This window comes from Octodon degus, unplaced genomic scaffold, assembly GCF_000260255.1.
Source record: "Octodon degus isolate 3935 unplaced genomic scaffold, OctDeg1.0 scaffold00014, whole genome shotgun sequence".
NCBI lineage: Eukaryota > Metazoa > Chordata > Mammalia > Rodentia > Octodontidae > Octodon > Octodon degus.
Genome location: NW_004524590.1, coordinates 15,772,144 through 15,786,827, shown reverse-complemented (window position 1 = coordinate 15,786,827; position 14,684 = coordinate 15,772,144). Strand labels below are relative to the sequence as shown.

Sequence of the window (14,684 nt, the reverse complement as noted above, 5' to 3'; positions counted from 1 at the left end):
TTTTTTATGGTTATTCAAGATATTATACATATATATATATATATATATATATATATATATCAGGAAGGTGCCATAGGAGTAAATTCCAAATATAAATGTTTATACATGTTCAATTTAAATTTAATAAAACAATGTAATATATTCAAATAGGAAATGTTCAAAATAAAAAAAATAAATTCAAATAGAAATGCAATACCACAGGGCTGGTGAGATGGCTCAGTGGTCTAAAGCACCTACTTGAAACAAGCTTGGCAAAGCAAAGGGACCACGGTTCAATTCCCCAGCACCACATGCCAGCCAGCCCCGCCCCCTGGTGGGCTGAGCTGGCCCCCCCCACACACAAAAATAAATGTAAAAAAAAAAAAAAAAAAAAAAGAAATGCAATACCACAGTTTTACTATTATTTTCATTGCTCCTTTTAAATCCATCATTATACTCCACTATTTTGGCTCATTTTCTATCTTTAGTTTTCAGATAGGCTCCATTTCATTAGAATGTCACAGTAGGAGTTTATATGAATGATATGGGCTCATTACATATTCCTATTTAAGTCATACAAATGGGCTATATACTTTTATATACATATGTGTGCATAATTATGTGTGCATGTTTTCCTGTCTGTGTGGTACTGGAAATCAAAACCAACTAAGCTACATCTCTAGATCTTTCAACTTTGTGTTTTTTAAATAGGCCTCTCTATGTAGTGTAGGCTGGCCTTAAACTCTCGTATGTAAGGCTATTCTTGAACTCATAGAGACACTCCTGCTTCAAACTCCCAATTTCTGGGATTATAGGCATGTGCCAGGTTTAAATGTTTTGTTTTGTTTCATTTTTGAGATAGGGTCTCACTAAATTGCTAAATCATTCAGATTGAGTTTAAATTTGAGGTCCTGGCCTCAGTCTGAGATTATAAAGGCCAGTATACTTCCCTCAAATTACTTGATATAATTAAAAATAGGGTACTTAATAGTTTTTGTAAGAAATACCTCACAATGTACCTAGATTTTTAGGTACCTATGGTTATTAGCTGAGTCATAAATGTCAGAGAAACCTACATTTAAATCACTCATTTTTTTGTTATAATATTTGTTTAAAACATATACTAAAAGGAAAGATGAACTGTTATTTGTTTAACCTTACTTTTAAAGATTTATTTAAACATACTAAGGTAAAAAGTGTTTTCTCAGTTGGTGACCTTAATATTGGGAACCCCAGCAGTGAGTCGCCAGTGTCCTGCAAAGTGTCGCAGCCTACAGCAAAAAGAGTGAGAGATAAAAATGGTGCTTCAGTGGGGAACTGGGAGGCCCAGTTGTTTACAGAAAGCAGAAGGTCAGGAGGCAGCAGAGCTTCAGTATCTACCACTTACCTCAGTGGTAAGGTGAAGGGTCAAGGGTAGGGAGTGCCTCTGGGAAGAGTAATGGTCATTTTGGTGGGCTAGGAAGCACAAAGCATTCTTCCAAGGATGAGAGAAGGGGCAGTAAGGAGACTGAAGTTTTCTTAGGAAAAGTGTTACTACTGATCCTGCCTTGCTTTGAAGATCCTTATTATCCTCAACAGGGCTCCTCTTGTCCTGTGAGGGCCACAGCATCACAAGGCATCACTAGCCAAGGCTTCAGCTGTGGCCTTTTAACTATAGCATGCTGTTCTATATTCTTCCCTTTGACTAATATAAAAAATATTGAGTTATAAGCCATACAATGCTACATAAAATAGATAAAATAGTTGAGAGATACCATTAATGATGAGAAATTATTTTAGAAGTTTACACTGTTTTTCCTTGAACAGTGTGCACAAACTCAAGAAAGTAAAAACCTACAAAATCACTTTCTATAAGTTGTCAAGCTTCTAGAATAGAAGACTGGGGAAGAAACTCAAGGCTGTTTAATATTTTACAAAAAATCACAACACAATAATAAAATTTTCATTAAAATACTAAACAAGTCTTAATTAATATTTAATGTCTTATTTACATTTGTATCTTTTTATCTAAAAGCAATCATTCTTGGCATTAAATGAGGCATTTGTGGGTTTCTTATTGAGGGCCTTCCTTTCTAGGCCAAATTATAAATCTGGTTGAGAAATAGCTGGCCTCATTGTTTTAGTATCTCAGCCCAGAGTCTCACAAGCTCCTGATCAAAACTCTCAGTTGCTACGAAGAAGCCTGACTCAAAGGGAGAATGTGGAAGCTGCTAGGTCACTAGCTCATCCCAAAGAAAAGTGTTCAGATTTTACTTAAAGTCCTTTTTCTTTCTTTTTCTTTTTTTTCTCTTTTCTTTCTTTCCTTTTTCTTTTTTTTTTTTTTTCAAATGAGGGTGTAACAGGAATTAAACTCAGGACCTTATGCTTGCCAGGCAGGCATTTATGCCACTAAGCTATCTCCCGAGCCCTTCATAGTCTTGTAATTGTTGCTTAAAGAAGCTGTCTATCATTCTTTTTTTCATAAAGAGATTACAACACACATACAAGTGAATTTATCAAAATACAGCATATTTCTCTGACTATATGCCTGAAAACTAATTCCTATGTAAATGGTAAAATGAAATAAAATGTGTTAAAATTTATAAAGAATTGTTAAAGCATTTCAGTCAAAATTATTAAAACTCTACAGTAACTGATTGACAACATCTTAAAAGATGTGTAATATTTGAATTCATGTATTTTTTTTACAGTTCTATTTACTCTGAATAGAATGTGAGTCCTACTGACTTTTTCAAAATAGTGTAGGTTGGTATTTTAGCTAGTCTTAAAGGAAAAATGCTGACATTAAACTTTTCCTAGGTATATTTCTTAGCATTTAAAATGAGTGGAAGAATTGAATATGACTCTAATGTAAAGTTTTAGACTAGCTGTCTTATTAGATCACTAACATGTTTTCTTTAATTGTAAGAAAGCATGTTCCTGTTATCTCCAAATTTTGTCCTTGAAAGAGCTATGCATGAACCATTCTGAGTGCTGCTACTGATATTTACAGACTTCCCAATTTCCCAATGTTGTTTACATTACTTCCCAATATTGTTCACATTGTTCTTAGTAATGTTGTCTACACATTGTGATTCTATGAGAATTATAATATTGAGAGAGAGAGAGAGAGAGAGAGAGAGAGAGAGAGAGAGAGAGAGAAGAGAGAGTTGTGGGGAGGGGAGAGGAGGGGAGGAGAGGGAGACAGAGAGAAAGAGAGAGACAGAGACAGAGAGGGAGGGGCAGGGAAGAGTGTGAGAGAGAAATGCTATATGCATACATCCTTGTTGATCCAAATTGATAAGAAAATCATAAATACCTATCTATATGAAAGAAAGGATCTTTGCTTTTGATTTTCATTTTTCTCACAGTACCTTGATTACAACAGTGTAGACACTATACTCCCACTTATGAATGTGAGGACACAAGAAGATGAGAAATGATGGATTTTATTGACCAGATATCCCCTAAGCAGTAAAATTATAGGAGTAAATTCAACTTTCAGTCTTTTATTGTTTTTTCCAAATAATTATAAAGTAAAAGCATTAAAAATTGCAAAGTTAATTCACAAAAGACCCAGATATAGAACATACTGAATAAATAAAAGAGATATTCTATTCCTTAAGTCTTATTCCCATCCTGGCTTGAATTTCAATTGTCTTTTACTAAGCAAATATAATTCCTCACATGCCAAAGTTCCTAAAGGAACATTTTGATAAGTCAACTCCGAAGTGTTTTCTCTAAACCACCTACAATTATTTATTAATTTATAGTTTATAATAATGTTACCTATCTATGTTTCTCTTTATTAAATTGTAACATACTTCTGTTGCTCATACCTGAGCACAGTGAACTCAAAGGTAATTCTTACTCAGTGAGCCAACAAAGTAAGTTAAGGTTAAAATTTATGAGTTTAGCCTCCTTTTGAAAATAAGTTGATTTTTAGAGACCAACTAAAGGATTATTTTAAAAGTTATGAAAAAGTTATAAAAAGTCATAATTGTATGACCACAACACATCAATTAATTTGCATAATGCCTTATCTATATTTAAATGCAGATTCAAAGTTTGTGATTGGCCAAACATTTGTATATTATGAATCGATTGCGATCCCTGGGGTGTGTGCTATCCTGTGTACGGATGCCTCAGTATTTTTACAACATTCCTATGCTGAACTGTAGTTCTTGAAAAGATGGATATGTTTATTGTACAGTTTTACACTTACTTCTTTTTTTTTTGAGCTGCATATACTTTGTTCTATTTTCCTCTACATTAGTTATATGTTTTTTTTACCTAGCATGTAGGATATTTTGCATTTTCATGAATAGGAGCTGTATAAGAAATTTACCTTACAGTAATATATACCTAAAAATGAGTATGGACTCTTTTACTTTTGACATTTTTATATAATATGCTAAGATTCCATTTAGCTGTGAAGGATTTAAGCGTGACTCTTAAGTGCAAGCGAATCAAACAAATGCTAGTTTAGATCAGTTGTTGTTCCCAGCAAGTGAAACAAAAGATTTTCCAACCTTCTTCCTTCTGCTCCTTTATCTACTTCATTAGAAATCATTTCAGATAGAAATTGGCCAAAGGACAAGAATTAATGTAGTAAGACTTTGATGCCAGAGATGATTAGGAGACTGGTGCTTCTGCCCATTTTTATTGCAGTTTCGGTCTGGGTGTCGTCCCTGAGGCTCTTTTCTATTGGATCTGTTCTGATATTTTCATGTGCTGTCTAAGCTGTTTATTCAGAAGTTAATTTTGTGTGGATAATACTAACAGTTCATTTTGGAGTTTTAGAACGGTCTCATTAATATCCATGCTGTCCAGCATTTAAACCTGTGTGCTAAAAAGCTTTCATTTTTGGCTTCAAGATACAATGTAAATAACTCAGTATGAAGAACTGGACTGTGCGTTCATTGCTGTCATGGTAGATATGCAATTTTACATCTTGCTAAGGAAATAATCTTTGGTTTCTATTCCAGAAAAATAGAAAACTGGGATCAAGTTCTCTTTAAGGCATAGAATAGTCCCTTTAGTAGACAATTAATATTGCTTGAGAAACCCTAGTCTATTAAAATTAAGAGAAAGGGCGAGAAATACAAGTAGAAAGACTGAAACGTTTTATACATGCAAAATGCCTTTTGAAATACGCTCAACAAAAAATAGTAAAATATTAAAGGAAATATATGTTTTCTATAAATATTCAAAACCCTTGATAATGAAATTTTCAGTGCATTTTTCAGGATTATCAGAAATCAGAGACAATGATGATAAGTGGCTTTAAAATATAATGAATGAACCCTTGCTTATTGTTCAAAATTTTAGAAAAATTTCCTGCATTAATGATCTGATCATTGTTTTATTCTGTATCCTTTCTTTTGCACATTTTGATGGTTTATCACTAAGATATCTAGAAAACAATATTACCACTTTGTTCTCAATGATTCTGCCTTGACAGTACACTTGTAGAGATAAGACAACCTATTCTATGCCTAAAAATAGCAAAGAAATGAAATGACTATGCCCATTTCTCTTTATATCATTTGTTTCCACTGTCTTAGTTTATGCAACATAAATATAGAGCTTACAGTAAGGCCATGCTGTAGAATACTCATGAAAAATGTTTGTATAAAAAATAAATTCCGTGCATTTACTATAACCAAAGTTAGAGTGAAATGAAAAAACTTGTTCAAAATGTATTGTACTTCAAGTATCATGAGTCAATTTAAGATTCAAGGGTGTAAACCAAAGGGTGGTGGTGCACACTTTCAATCCTAGAGACCTCAGAGGTTGAGACAGGAGGACTAGAGTTTCTAGACCAGCCTGCACAACATAGCCATAACTCCTTCTAATACTCCTTCCCCCACAAATGTACTTTTCTGGTGATTTGTAATCTTAGCTACTTATTATTTAATAATTTAAATAATAATTATAAAGACCATTTAATTAAAGTTAACTCAGTTAATTAGTAGCAAAAGGAAAAACCAAAAAGTTGTCTTCTGAATCACACACTTGTCACTTAAATGTCATCCAATACACCTGATAAACATAAAAGCTGCTCAAATATTTTTAATTCAGTTTTAATGGAAATGATGTCCTATGTAAGAAAGAGAAGGATTTTTCTGTAATTTTAAAGATTTTCTTGGCTATATTTTATTTATTAATTTTCCACATTTAATTGCATTCTTATATCACAAACCCTTCATGTGGACACAGAAAGTATTGAAGTAGGTAGATTCTAAACTTAAGGACTTGTACTTGCAGCAAAATTGTCATCTTCATTTGATTTTGTTAGCTGTGGTGGGAATCAGAGAAGTTTATATCACTGTGACCCTTCCACTGCCTAACGGAATTATACTGTTTGTCACAGATTCCAATAAATATTGATGTCCCCATACTCAACTTTGAAATGTTCTTCTTTCTATGGATCTCCAGAGATTTTTTAAGACATAGACAAAAAGCAAAGTATAGGAGAAAGAGAATGGTAAGAGATACTCACTGAGAGAAATGGAATTCAAGTGGAGCTCCTGAGATTGTGCATGTTCATTGCAAACATGACCTGCAGTACCAACTTAGTGGATAAAGGTAGAATTAGTAGAACATTCCCTTTTGCTGTTCTAGTATAACATATCTTTCTCATCTTTCCTCATTGACTACTATTTGTTTGACTTTATTTATAAACAAGTCCAGTATTTTTTATCCCAACATTTTATGAGCAATACCTAACATTATATTCTTATAATTGCCGGAAGTGTTTATTGTAATGGGAAATTATAATTAGCATCAATGTCCATCTTCTTTCAAAATCACCTTGAAATAGCTATACTATATCATCACCAGAGCTGGAGGAAGAGCACACTAATTAGAGAAATCTTTTCAAATCTTTTCTTAGAATATATTGATACTTCTTGGAATTCTAACATTAAAAGCTTGGAAATGTAAAAGTGTATTTTAAAATGGCAATTTAGAGCAAAGAATAAAGTAATGAAATTTCTCTTCTGTCTGTATGTTAAAAGCACAAATTTCAGATTGAAGGTTTTAGTTTTAAAAAATTTGTGGTACTTTGCTAGTTATCATTTTGACATATGTGTCACATTTTATTGTATTCTATAATAATTAATTTGCCTGTCATAACAAGTCTGACTAATACACATTCTGGGTAAGATGAAGTCTCCCAAAATAGCTGTTAACAATGCAGTAGATGATATGTAAATTGGAAAGCTATATCTTCAATTTAATAAAACATTTTACACCACCTTAGCAATGCTGACAGGATTTAAAGCGGGACAAATCTACCATAAATGGTAATACTTTTACAATATATCTTGTACCTTTTGAATATTATTTATTCTTACAATTTTTACACTATGGACAAAATACAATGTTTACATCTGTGGATCTGATTTATTTCACTCAGTAGTATGAAATGGATATGGTGAAAGGGAAAGAATGTGCTCAAAATGAGTGAACTAGAATTGAGAAAAGGAGAAAAGAGAGAAGGAAGGAAGAGAAATATATATATATATATATATATTTATATATAATATATATTATAGCTAAGATGGGAAAATTAATGACTAATTGCTTGACCAATTTTGCATGCTTATAACTGGTAATCTGAACAAACTACTTTGACGATAGCATTATATAATGTATTAGCCATTGTTAATCATCTTGTTTTGAAAGTCTGTACAGTTTTTATTGTTTTTTTGTTTTTCTTTAATATAAAAGAAGCTAACAGTCTGCTAAGCACACTGTGGTATCTATTTATCATGCTGTTAACCTCTCTGAAAGACTCTGATTCCATTGGTCTAACTAGAAATTGGAGTCCCTCTGATATAATTGCTCATACAACATAAAAATTGTGTTTTATCTGAAGACATTGACCAGTTTAAGTCTTGCACGTCTAGAAGAAATTCTTTAGATACTCCTCCATTCTACTTTGAACTCTAAAGAAATGTGTCTAAACTTGATATAAAGGAGTAGAAGTATTTATTGTTTTGCAAATTTAATAGCTGTTTTGCTTATTATATTTAATTAAGTATCTTCAACTATACTATGCCAATAATGCTGACCAAAATGTCCTTAGTGACACAGTTTACTATAAGCACTACTAAGGATAAGCAACCTGAGTTTCAGAACTCATTTCTTGCCTCTGCTCAGAATGAAGATAGCACTCTAACTTTGGTACTCTATGGTTTAACGTTACAGCATAGAGGTAATCTTTTGTATTTTGTCCTCTATAAGTTATAATATTTGCAGTAAATCCTCAACCTTCAAAGTATAGTATCTTTAGCTAAAGCCTAAGAATTTTCCATGGTTAGTTTGTTCTGAGTCTAATTTCTCACAAAGGGTCTAGTTCCATAGTCATTGGCCATGTCTTGCATGCCCCAGAAAGTCTGGGAGAACCATGATTCATGATAGTTCTTGCATTAGATAAGCAATGTCAGTTCTACCTGGAGAAATGAGAAGAAACAGCCTTCATTCTTAATGAGGCAATTAAAATTCTACCTTAGAACACATGGACATACAGAGTAACTAAGTCTCAATTTTCTGATCAAGAAATAAGATTGAAAAAGAATTTAAAATAATGATAAAGTACCTGGGAGACAGCTCAAGCTTCCTGGCAAAAACAGGGACCTGGGTTTGATCCTCAGTACCACATGCCACGCAGGCCTCAGAACCCTGTGCACACTGAGCCACTGAAACCGGTTGTGGTGGCACATGCCTGTAACCCCAGAGCTCAGAAGCCTGAAAAAAGGAGAATCACTATGAGTCTGAGCTGTTTAGCAAGATCCTGTACCAAATACATAAAAAATAAAATAAAGATGAAATGTAAACATTTTAAGGCTAAGGCTGTAAACTGCAAAAAGAAAAGGCTGATCTAGAGTGAATCTAAACTAAGCAGAGATCACAGTTAGATTTAAGAAAGACAGAAAAGGAGTCCTGATTAAGTGGCTTCTGGGAATAGTTCATTTATATTGTTTAATTATAACAAATGTAACAAGCTTCATTATGAACAACCCCTTCTCCTCAAAAGGAAAATTGAATTTTGGTAGGATAGAGTAAATAAGATAACTGATCTTAAATGCTTAAACCACAGAATACTTCTCTCTTAGTTTGATATGACTGTCAGGCTAAACACTGCTTGGTGGGTATGTTTCATTAAACTAGAGGAATTAATTTTCTCTTCAAAGTTCTGGAGGCTGGAATGTAAGGTAAAGGTTCCAGTATGTCTGGATTCCTCTGAAGCCTCCGCCTTGGCCTTCTGAGGGTCACCCTCTCCTCACTCCTCTGTATAGATGTTATCTATTCATGTGCAATTCTGCGGCCTCCTGTAGGTCCAAACTTCCACTTTTTACAAGCACACCTTTCAGCTATGATCAGAATTCACCTCATTAGATTCACTTTATCTTCTTGTTTGTTTTAAACTCCCATCTCTAAACAAATCAGGTTCTGATGTAGGGAGTGCAAGGGATCCGTCATATGAAGCTTGTGGGAGCACAGTGCAGCCCCTGGCATCATTCAATAACAACTGTTCAAAGATTTTCTCTATTGCCTACGTCCTCCTTTGCCTAATTAAGGAGGTCTGTGTAACTTTTATATCTCATTATTTCTACTTGTTGCAGAGGTTTGTTATTTATTTTAGGAAATCTTGTCATTTAAACGCTTCCTAATGAGGTCTGGTTTGTGCATCGGTGCCTCTAAATAAATATAGGAACCCCTTCTGGACCTTGCCGTGGCACACAACAGTCCGTATTTGCAATCCCACGGAAAAATCTAATTCTAGTGAGTTGATATGAACTCTACCACTTCCAGTGCAACACATGGTGAGAATAAAGACACTTAGGCATGTTTATAGTTAGGGGGAGCCCAGGGGCTCGTAAGTCCAGCTAGAAGGATGGCTAACCAGAATAAAGAGTTCAACCCAGAGCTAAACCAGGTTTTAGTAATTTGTGAAGGGGGACGCGGCTCGGGGATGAACACCTGTGAGCGTGGTGGAAGTACATGAGCGCTGCGAGCTGAGCTAGGAGGAGCCTGAAATCAGCTCTGCAGTATGTGGAGAGAGACATGCGCAAAAGGTAATCCGCACACCACAGAGTGGAGCAGTGTCTAGCGTTATGGACGGGTGACTCAGTTTGACGTGTAAGCCATGTCCTGAGCAGTCATAGCCTCCTTTCTCGAGGCTCATTCTCAGCCAGCAGCATGGCATCACTTGCCTGGCTCACTCACGTTGCTTGGGAGCTGTAGGGGGGAAATCAGTGACCTGCCCCATTCCTTCTAAGTCTACACAGCAGCACCTTCATTCACACTGCTTAAAGCCAACTTAGGGGATAAGGAAATGTCCCAGCCAGGTCTGTACATATTCATACAGGGATGTATGGCCAAGGATCTTCTTTCAAGGACAGCCATCTATGTAGCCTACACAGGTAAACGTGTTCGTAAACTTGAAGACTGAAGAAGCTTGTGCCTGTACCTTGAAGAATGGGCAGATGGGGACCTCTGGGCTGCCACTTCCCTCACAATGGAAAGCATTTTCAAGTAGGGTCCTTTCATACTCTTCATATTTATCACATGCATTCAAACTGTACTAAGTTTGCACCTAGAATATCTGTGTGATTTTGTATGTTTATTGTTTTTAGTCTTTCCTTTTTCTAAGAAAAAGGTAAACATCATTTAATTGTGACACTTTAAAATTGTTCCATGATTTTTTTCCCTTCTGGAAAGTTCATGTTTTATAATTTTGTATCCTTCTTTACAACTAGCTTTCAAATTTTTCAAACTTGTTTGTCTGGGGTTTCATCAACTAGACAACTCAGATATAATTTGCTCACTTTTTCCTTAAAAGCTCAATGTGAATACTAACATGATAGAAAAAAAGTCCTGAAAAGATATTAATGCAATATTAGTCCTTTAGTTCAACATTTTAGGGTGTACATTTCCTGTTAAATTATTACCAGGTTTCCATAATTAGAATTGCTCTCCATGAGATCCTTCAACCCTGAGAAGCCATCTGTGAGACAATTTTCATACATGCTCGAGAAATCCATTATAGACCTATTAACAGTCATTCTTTAGAAATATCTACGGAGCACATCATGTATCTGCATATTTCCCCTTCGAAAAATGAGTTATACTAAATTCTACTACACAGTTTTAAGACATATTTTTATTTTGTTCAGGAACTTTTCATTTACAATTTTACGTAACAGTATGTTTAATCATGCAGAATTAACAAAAAAGCTAAAAAGTCAACACATACGCTCTTTTCAATGTTCGCTGACCGCGACATATGAAATCTAAAACATGTACTAGCTTGTCACCTATTCTATTTATTGACATTTGCAGGGACGAAGAACCGGGAGGCCAGCTGGTTTCAGAGAAGTTCCATATTGACTGGGATTCAGTGCTTGTTGACACGGATAATGTTATTGTAGCAAGATTTGATGGCAGAGGAAGTGGATTCCAGGGCCTAAAAATTTTACAGGAAATTCACCGAAGCTTAGGTTCAGTAGAAGCAAAGGATCAAATAGCAGCTGTGAAGTAAGTGGGTTCATATTTTTTCTAATGTCTTTTTTTTTTCTATAATGAAAGAATCTAGGCATATCATTTATACTAGTAACGGAGAGCTTACTACTAGAGTGACCGGGCAATTTTCTAATTCAAACATGTAGTTCTATTGCAAAGCTTTTTCAACTAGGTATCAACCTTGGTGCTATAATAAATGAATGACTGTATTTCCCTTCTGATATCATAACTTACTTTGAATTTATGAAAATGAGACTGACATTGTGCCACTGTATTATTTATTTACAGTAGTCATTAATATCCTTTACTTGGACAGTACATGATAATTCTTTCACTATTAAAGTTACTATTATCACATTGGCATAGAAAAAGTATCTAAAAAAACTTGCAGCTCTTTAGAAAAAATATGGTCAGATATTCTGTGTATAACAAGTTTCTAGGAGATGCATAACCGGCAGAATATCACTTTGGGTATCAAAGGTTTGGAATACTAAATTGTTCCATATGAATAGAGCTACAGTTAGTAAAACATTGTGTGTGTGTGTGTGTGTGTGTGTGTGTGAGTGTGTTAAATTCACAAGTGTACTTACCTCAGGAATATGTGCCTACATTCGTTTTGTTTTGTTTTTTTTTGCAGATTTTTACTGAAACTGCCATATATTGACTCCAAAAGATTAAGCATTTTTGGAAAGGTAAAGAGGAGCAATACTGCCTTGTGGGTTTCAGGAATGTACTTCCTCTTGCATAAATAAGGATAAGGCACCCACCAAGCTACACAATCATTCATAAAAATTTTAAAGTAGATGCAGAGTGTTGTAAAGTGACTCAGGGAAAGTAGATTGTGAACTATGTGATGAAAGTCTATCATGAGATGAGGGAGAAAAGTTTGACACAAATATTCAGCATTCATAAGAAAAATATGCTCGGCAAACAAGAAATAAAAAAATTGCCATTAATTAAGTGTGCCTTGGGGTTTGGTGCAAAATGAGAATGACAGGCAAACTGGGCATGGAATTTGGAGATCTCCATATCAGCTAAGGATTTTGCCTTTGCCCTGTCATCATGTAAATTTTAAACCTTACTTATTTATTTATTCATTCATTTATCTATTGTGGTACCAGGGATTGAACTCAGTACCTTGCACTTGTCAGGCAAGCACTTATTGAACTGAGCTATCTCCCAGGCCCCAAGCCTTAGATTTTGAAACTTCAGTATTCTACATCGTACCTCTAAATCATTGCACTAGGCTTAATAAACCTCAGAATTGTCAAGACTGGCAAGTCAAACATGCAGGGTAATCTAGAATATGAACAAATATTAACAAAATTGATATTTTTAAAAAAGAAACAATATTGAATTACAACTGAGTAATTATTAGTATTGGTGATTGAATTATTAATTAGAAGTTTGATTTCCTATCATTTAGAAGAACAATATCATTCTTAAGACTTATGGTAGTAGACCTTGAATTGTTTACTTGAATTGTACTTGCTTATTTCAATACTGAAGGAAATTATACAGAACTCAAAATAGATAAAAGTAATCTTCTTGATTTTTCTATTGCATGGAAATATTTATTTTAAAATTTAATTAGGGTGTAAAAGCAATGTGGCTACTCTTTGTTAGGAAAACTTTTAATAAGTATTTAAAATTATCTAACAACTTAAAGGCTATGAAGATTTTTCCATTTCTTTTGAAGTCAGTACTTGAACAAGATTTTTTTTTTCATTTCTTGTAAGTTTTTCAGAATATTTGCAAACAGTAGTACATGATATCATTTGTGATAATTTAAGCTTTTACTAATGGAACTAGGGTCCCACTCCTCTGCTTTTGCAGCAGCACTCAGGGAGACAGACAGGCTCACTCTTGGCCTTCCAGATATACATAATGACCACATGCAGCAGAAGGCAATTCTATTCTTACTCGTACCTTTCTTCTTCCTTTTTCCCAACAACATGTCCTTTTAGTCCCTCTTCCCCCGCCGTTATGCCTCATTTTTCAGGGAAGCATACTTTCTACCTTCACTACTCTTTAAATTTACATTAATTTCTACCCTTGCCATTATGTTTTCCACTATTTCAATCTGTTTTGATCGTTAATTATTAAGTTGAAAGCTAAAGCTACAATATATTTTTAGCATTCTTCCTTTGAAATACAAGATTTGGATGTGACACTTGTTTGAAATAATTCTTGCAGTTCTGTTCTCTAGTCATGTCAGCAGTATTTATTCTAAGTAGTCCGTCATTTCCAAAAAGGTGTCTAACTCCTGGCAATTCTTCTGCCTCAGCGTCCTAAGTGTGAGGATTATAAATAGGCACCACCATGCCTCACTAAAAATGGCTTTTACACTTTCATTTTGCTATTCTTCTTTTACAGACTTTGATAATTATTGCATTCTGATAAGATTACTTACCTGAACTAAAATGTCAGTGAATATATAATACGGGAAGAGAATCACTTTTAAAGCTTCTATGTGTAGCTAAACCTAAGTTTTGGTGTTCAATGAATATTCATTTAATCAAACTTGTCCCTCTTGATGTTTCATTGAAAGCTTAATGAATTAGATTGTCTCTAATTACCTTTTTAAAAAGGTATTTTTTAAAATCCATTTTAATAGTGAACTATTAAATTTTTTCATTATTCAGTTAGATTTTTGATATGTGCGTTTTCAGCTGGTTGTTCATTCCTTACAAATTAAGAATAACTTTTTTTTTTTCTGGATAGATTTAATTTGTTACTGTTTATACGTATTCAGCGAACCTTTATTTATTTATTTTTTTGCATTAGAGGTTTTTTTTTGGATAATAAAATATTAGTCCCATAAGTGAGGTGACAACCTAGAAGTCATTTTCTTGCCTGACATGCGCTAAGCCCTGGATTCAATCAACAGGGAATAGAAATAATTGTGACACCAGTATCATTTTGAATAGTACTTACTGATTATAGGAATTTATGTTTATGATGTTTAAATCATGCCTTCATAACTTAAGCATGCTCTTTAAACAAAAACAAAACAAGGATGATTAAATTTCTCTTTCTGGAAATTCCTGTATTTTAATTGAAGACTATACCCATTTTCACATTTTAGAATTACTAATACATTAAATGTCCATGTGCCTACTTTCTATTTTAATAGTTTTTTTTTTCTTTTTTTCCTTCCTTTTGTTAGGTTGATTTGTTATGAGTTTCTT

At 34.0% G+C, this 14,684-nt stretch overlaps 1 protein-coding gene across 1 annotated transcript in view; it reads left to right on the top strand.

Moving 5' to 3' along the window:
- Positions 1-14,684, top strand: part of Dpp10 (dipeptidyl peptidase like 10) — a 696,690-nt gene that overhangs the window by 659,514 nt on the left and 22,492 nt on the right. The window contains exons 20-21 of the mRNA XM_004626368.2: positions 11,314-11,508; positions 12,131-12,185. Coding sequence (XP_004626425.1) covers positions 11,314-11,508; positions 12,131-12,185 — 250 coding nt within the window. The remainder of the gene's footprint in view (positions 1-11,313; positions 11,509-12,130; positions 12,186-14,684) is intronic.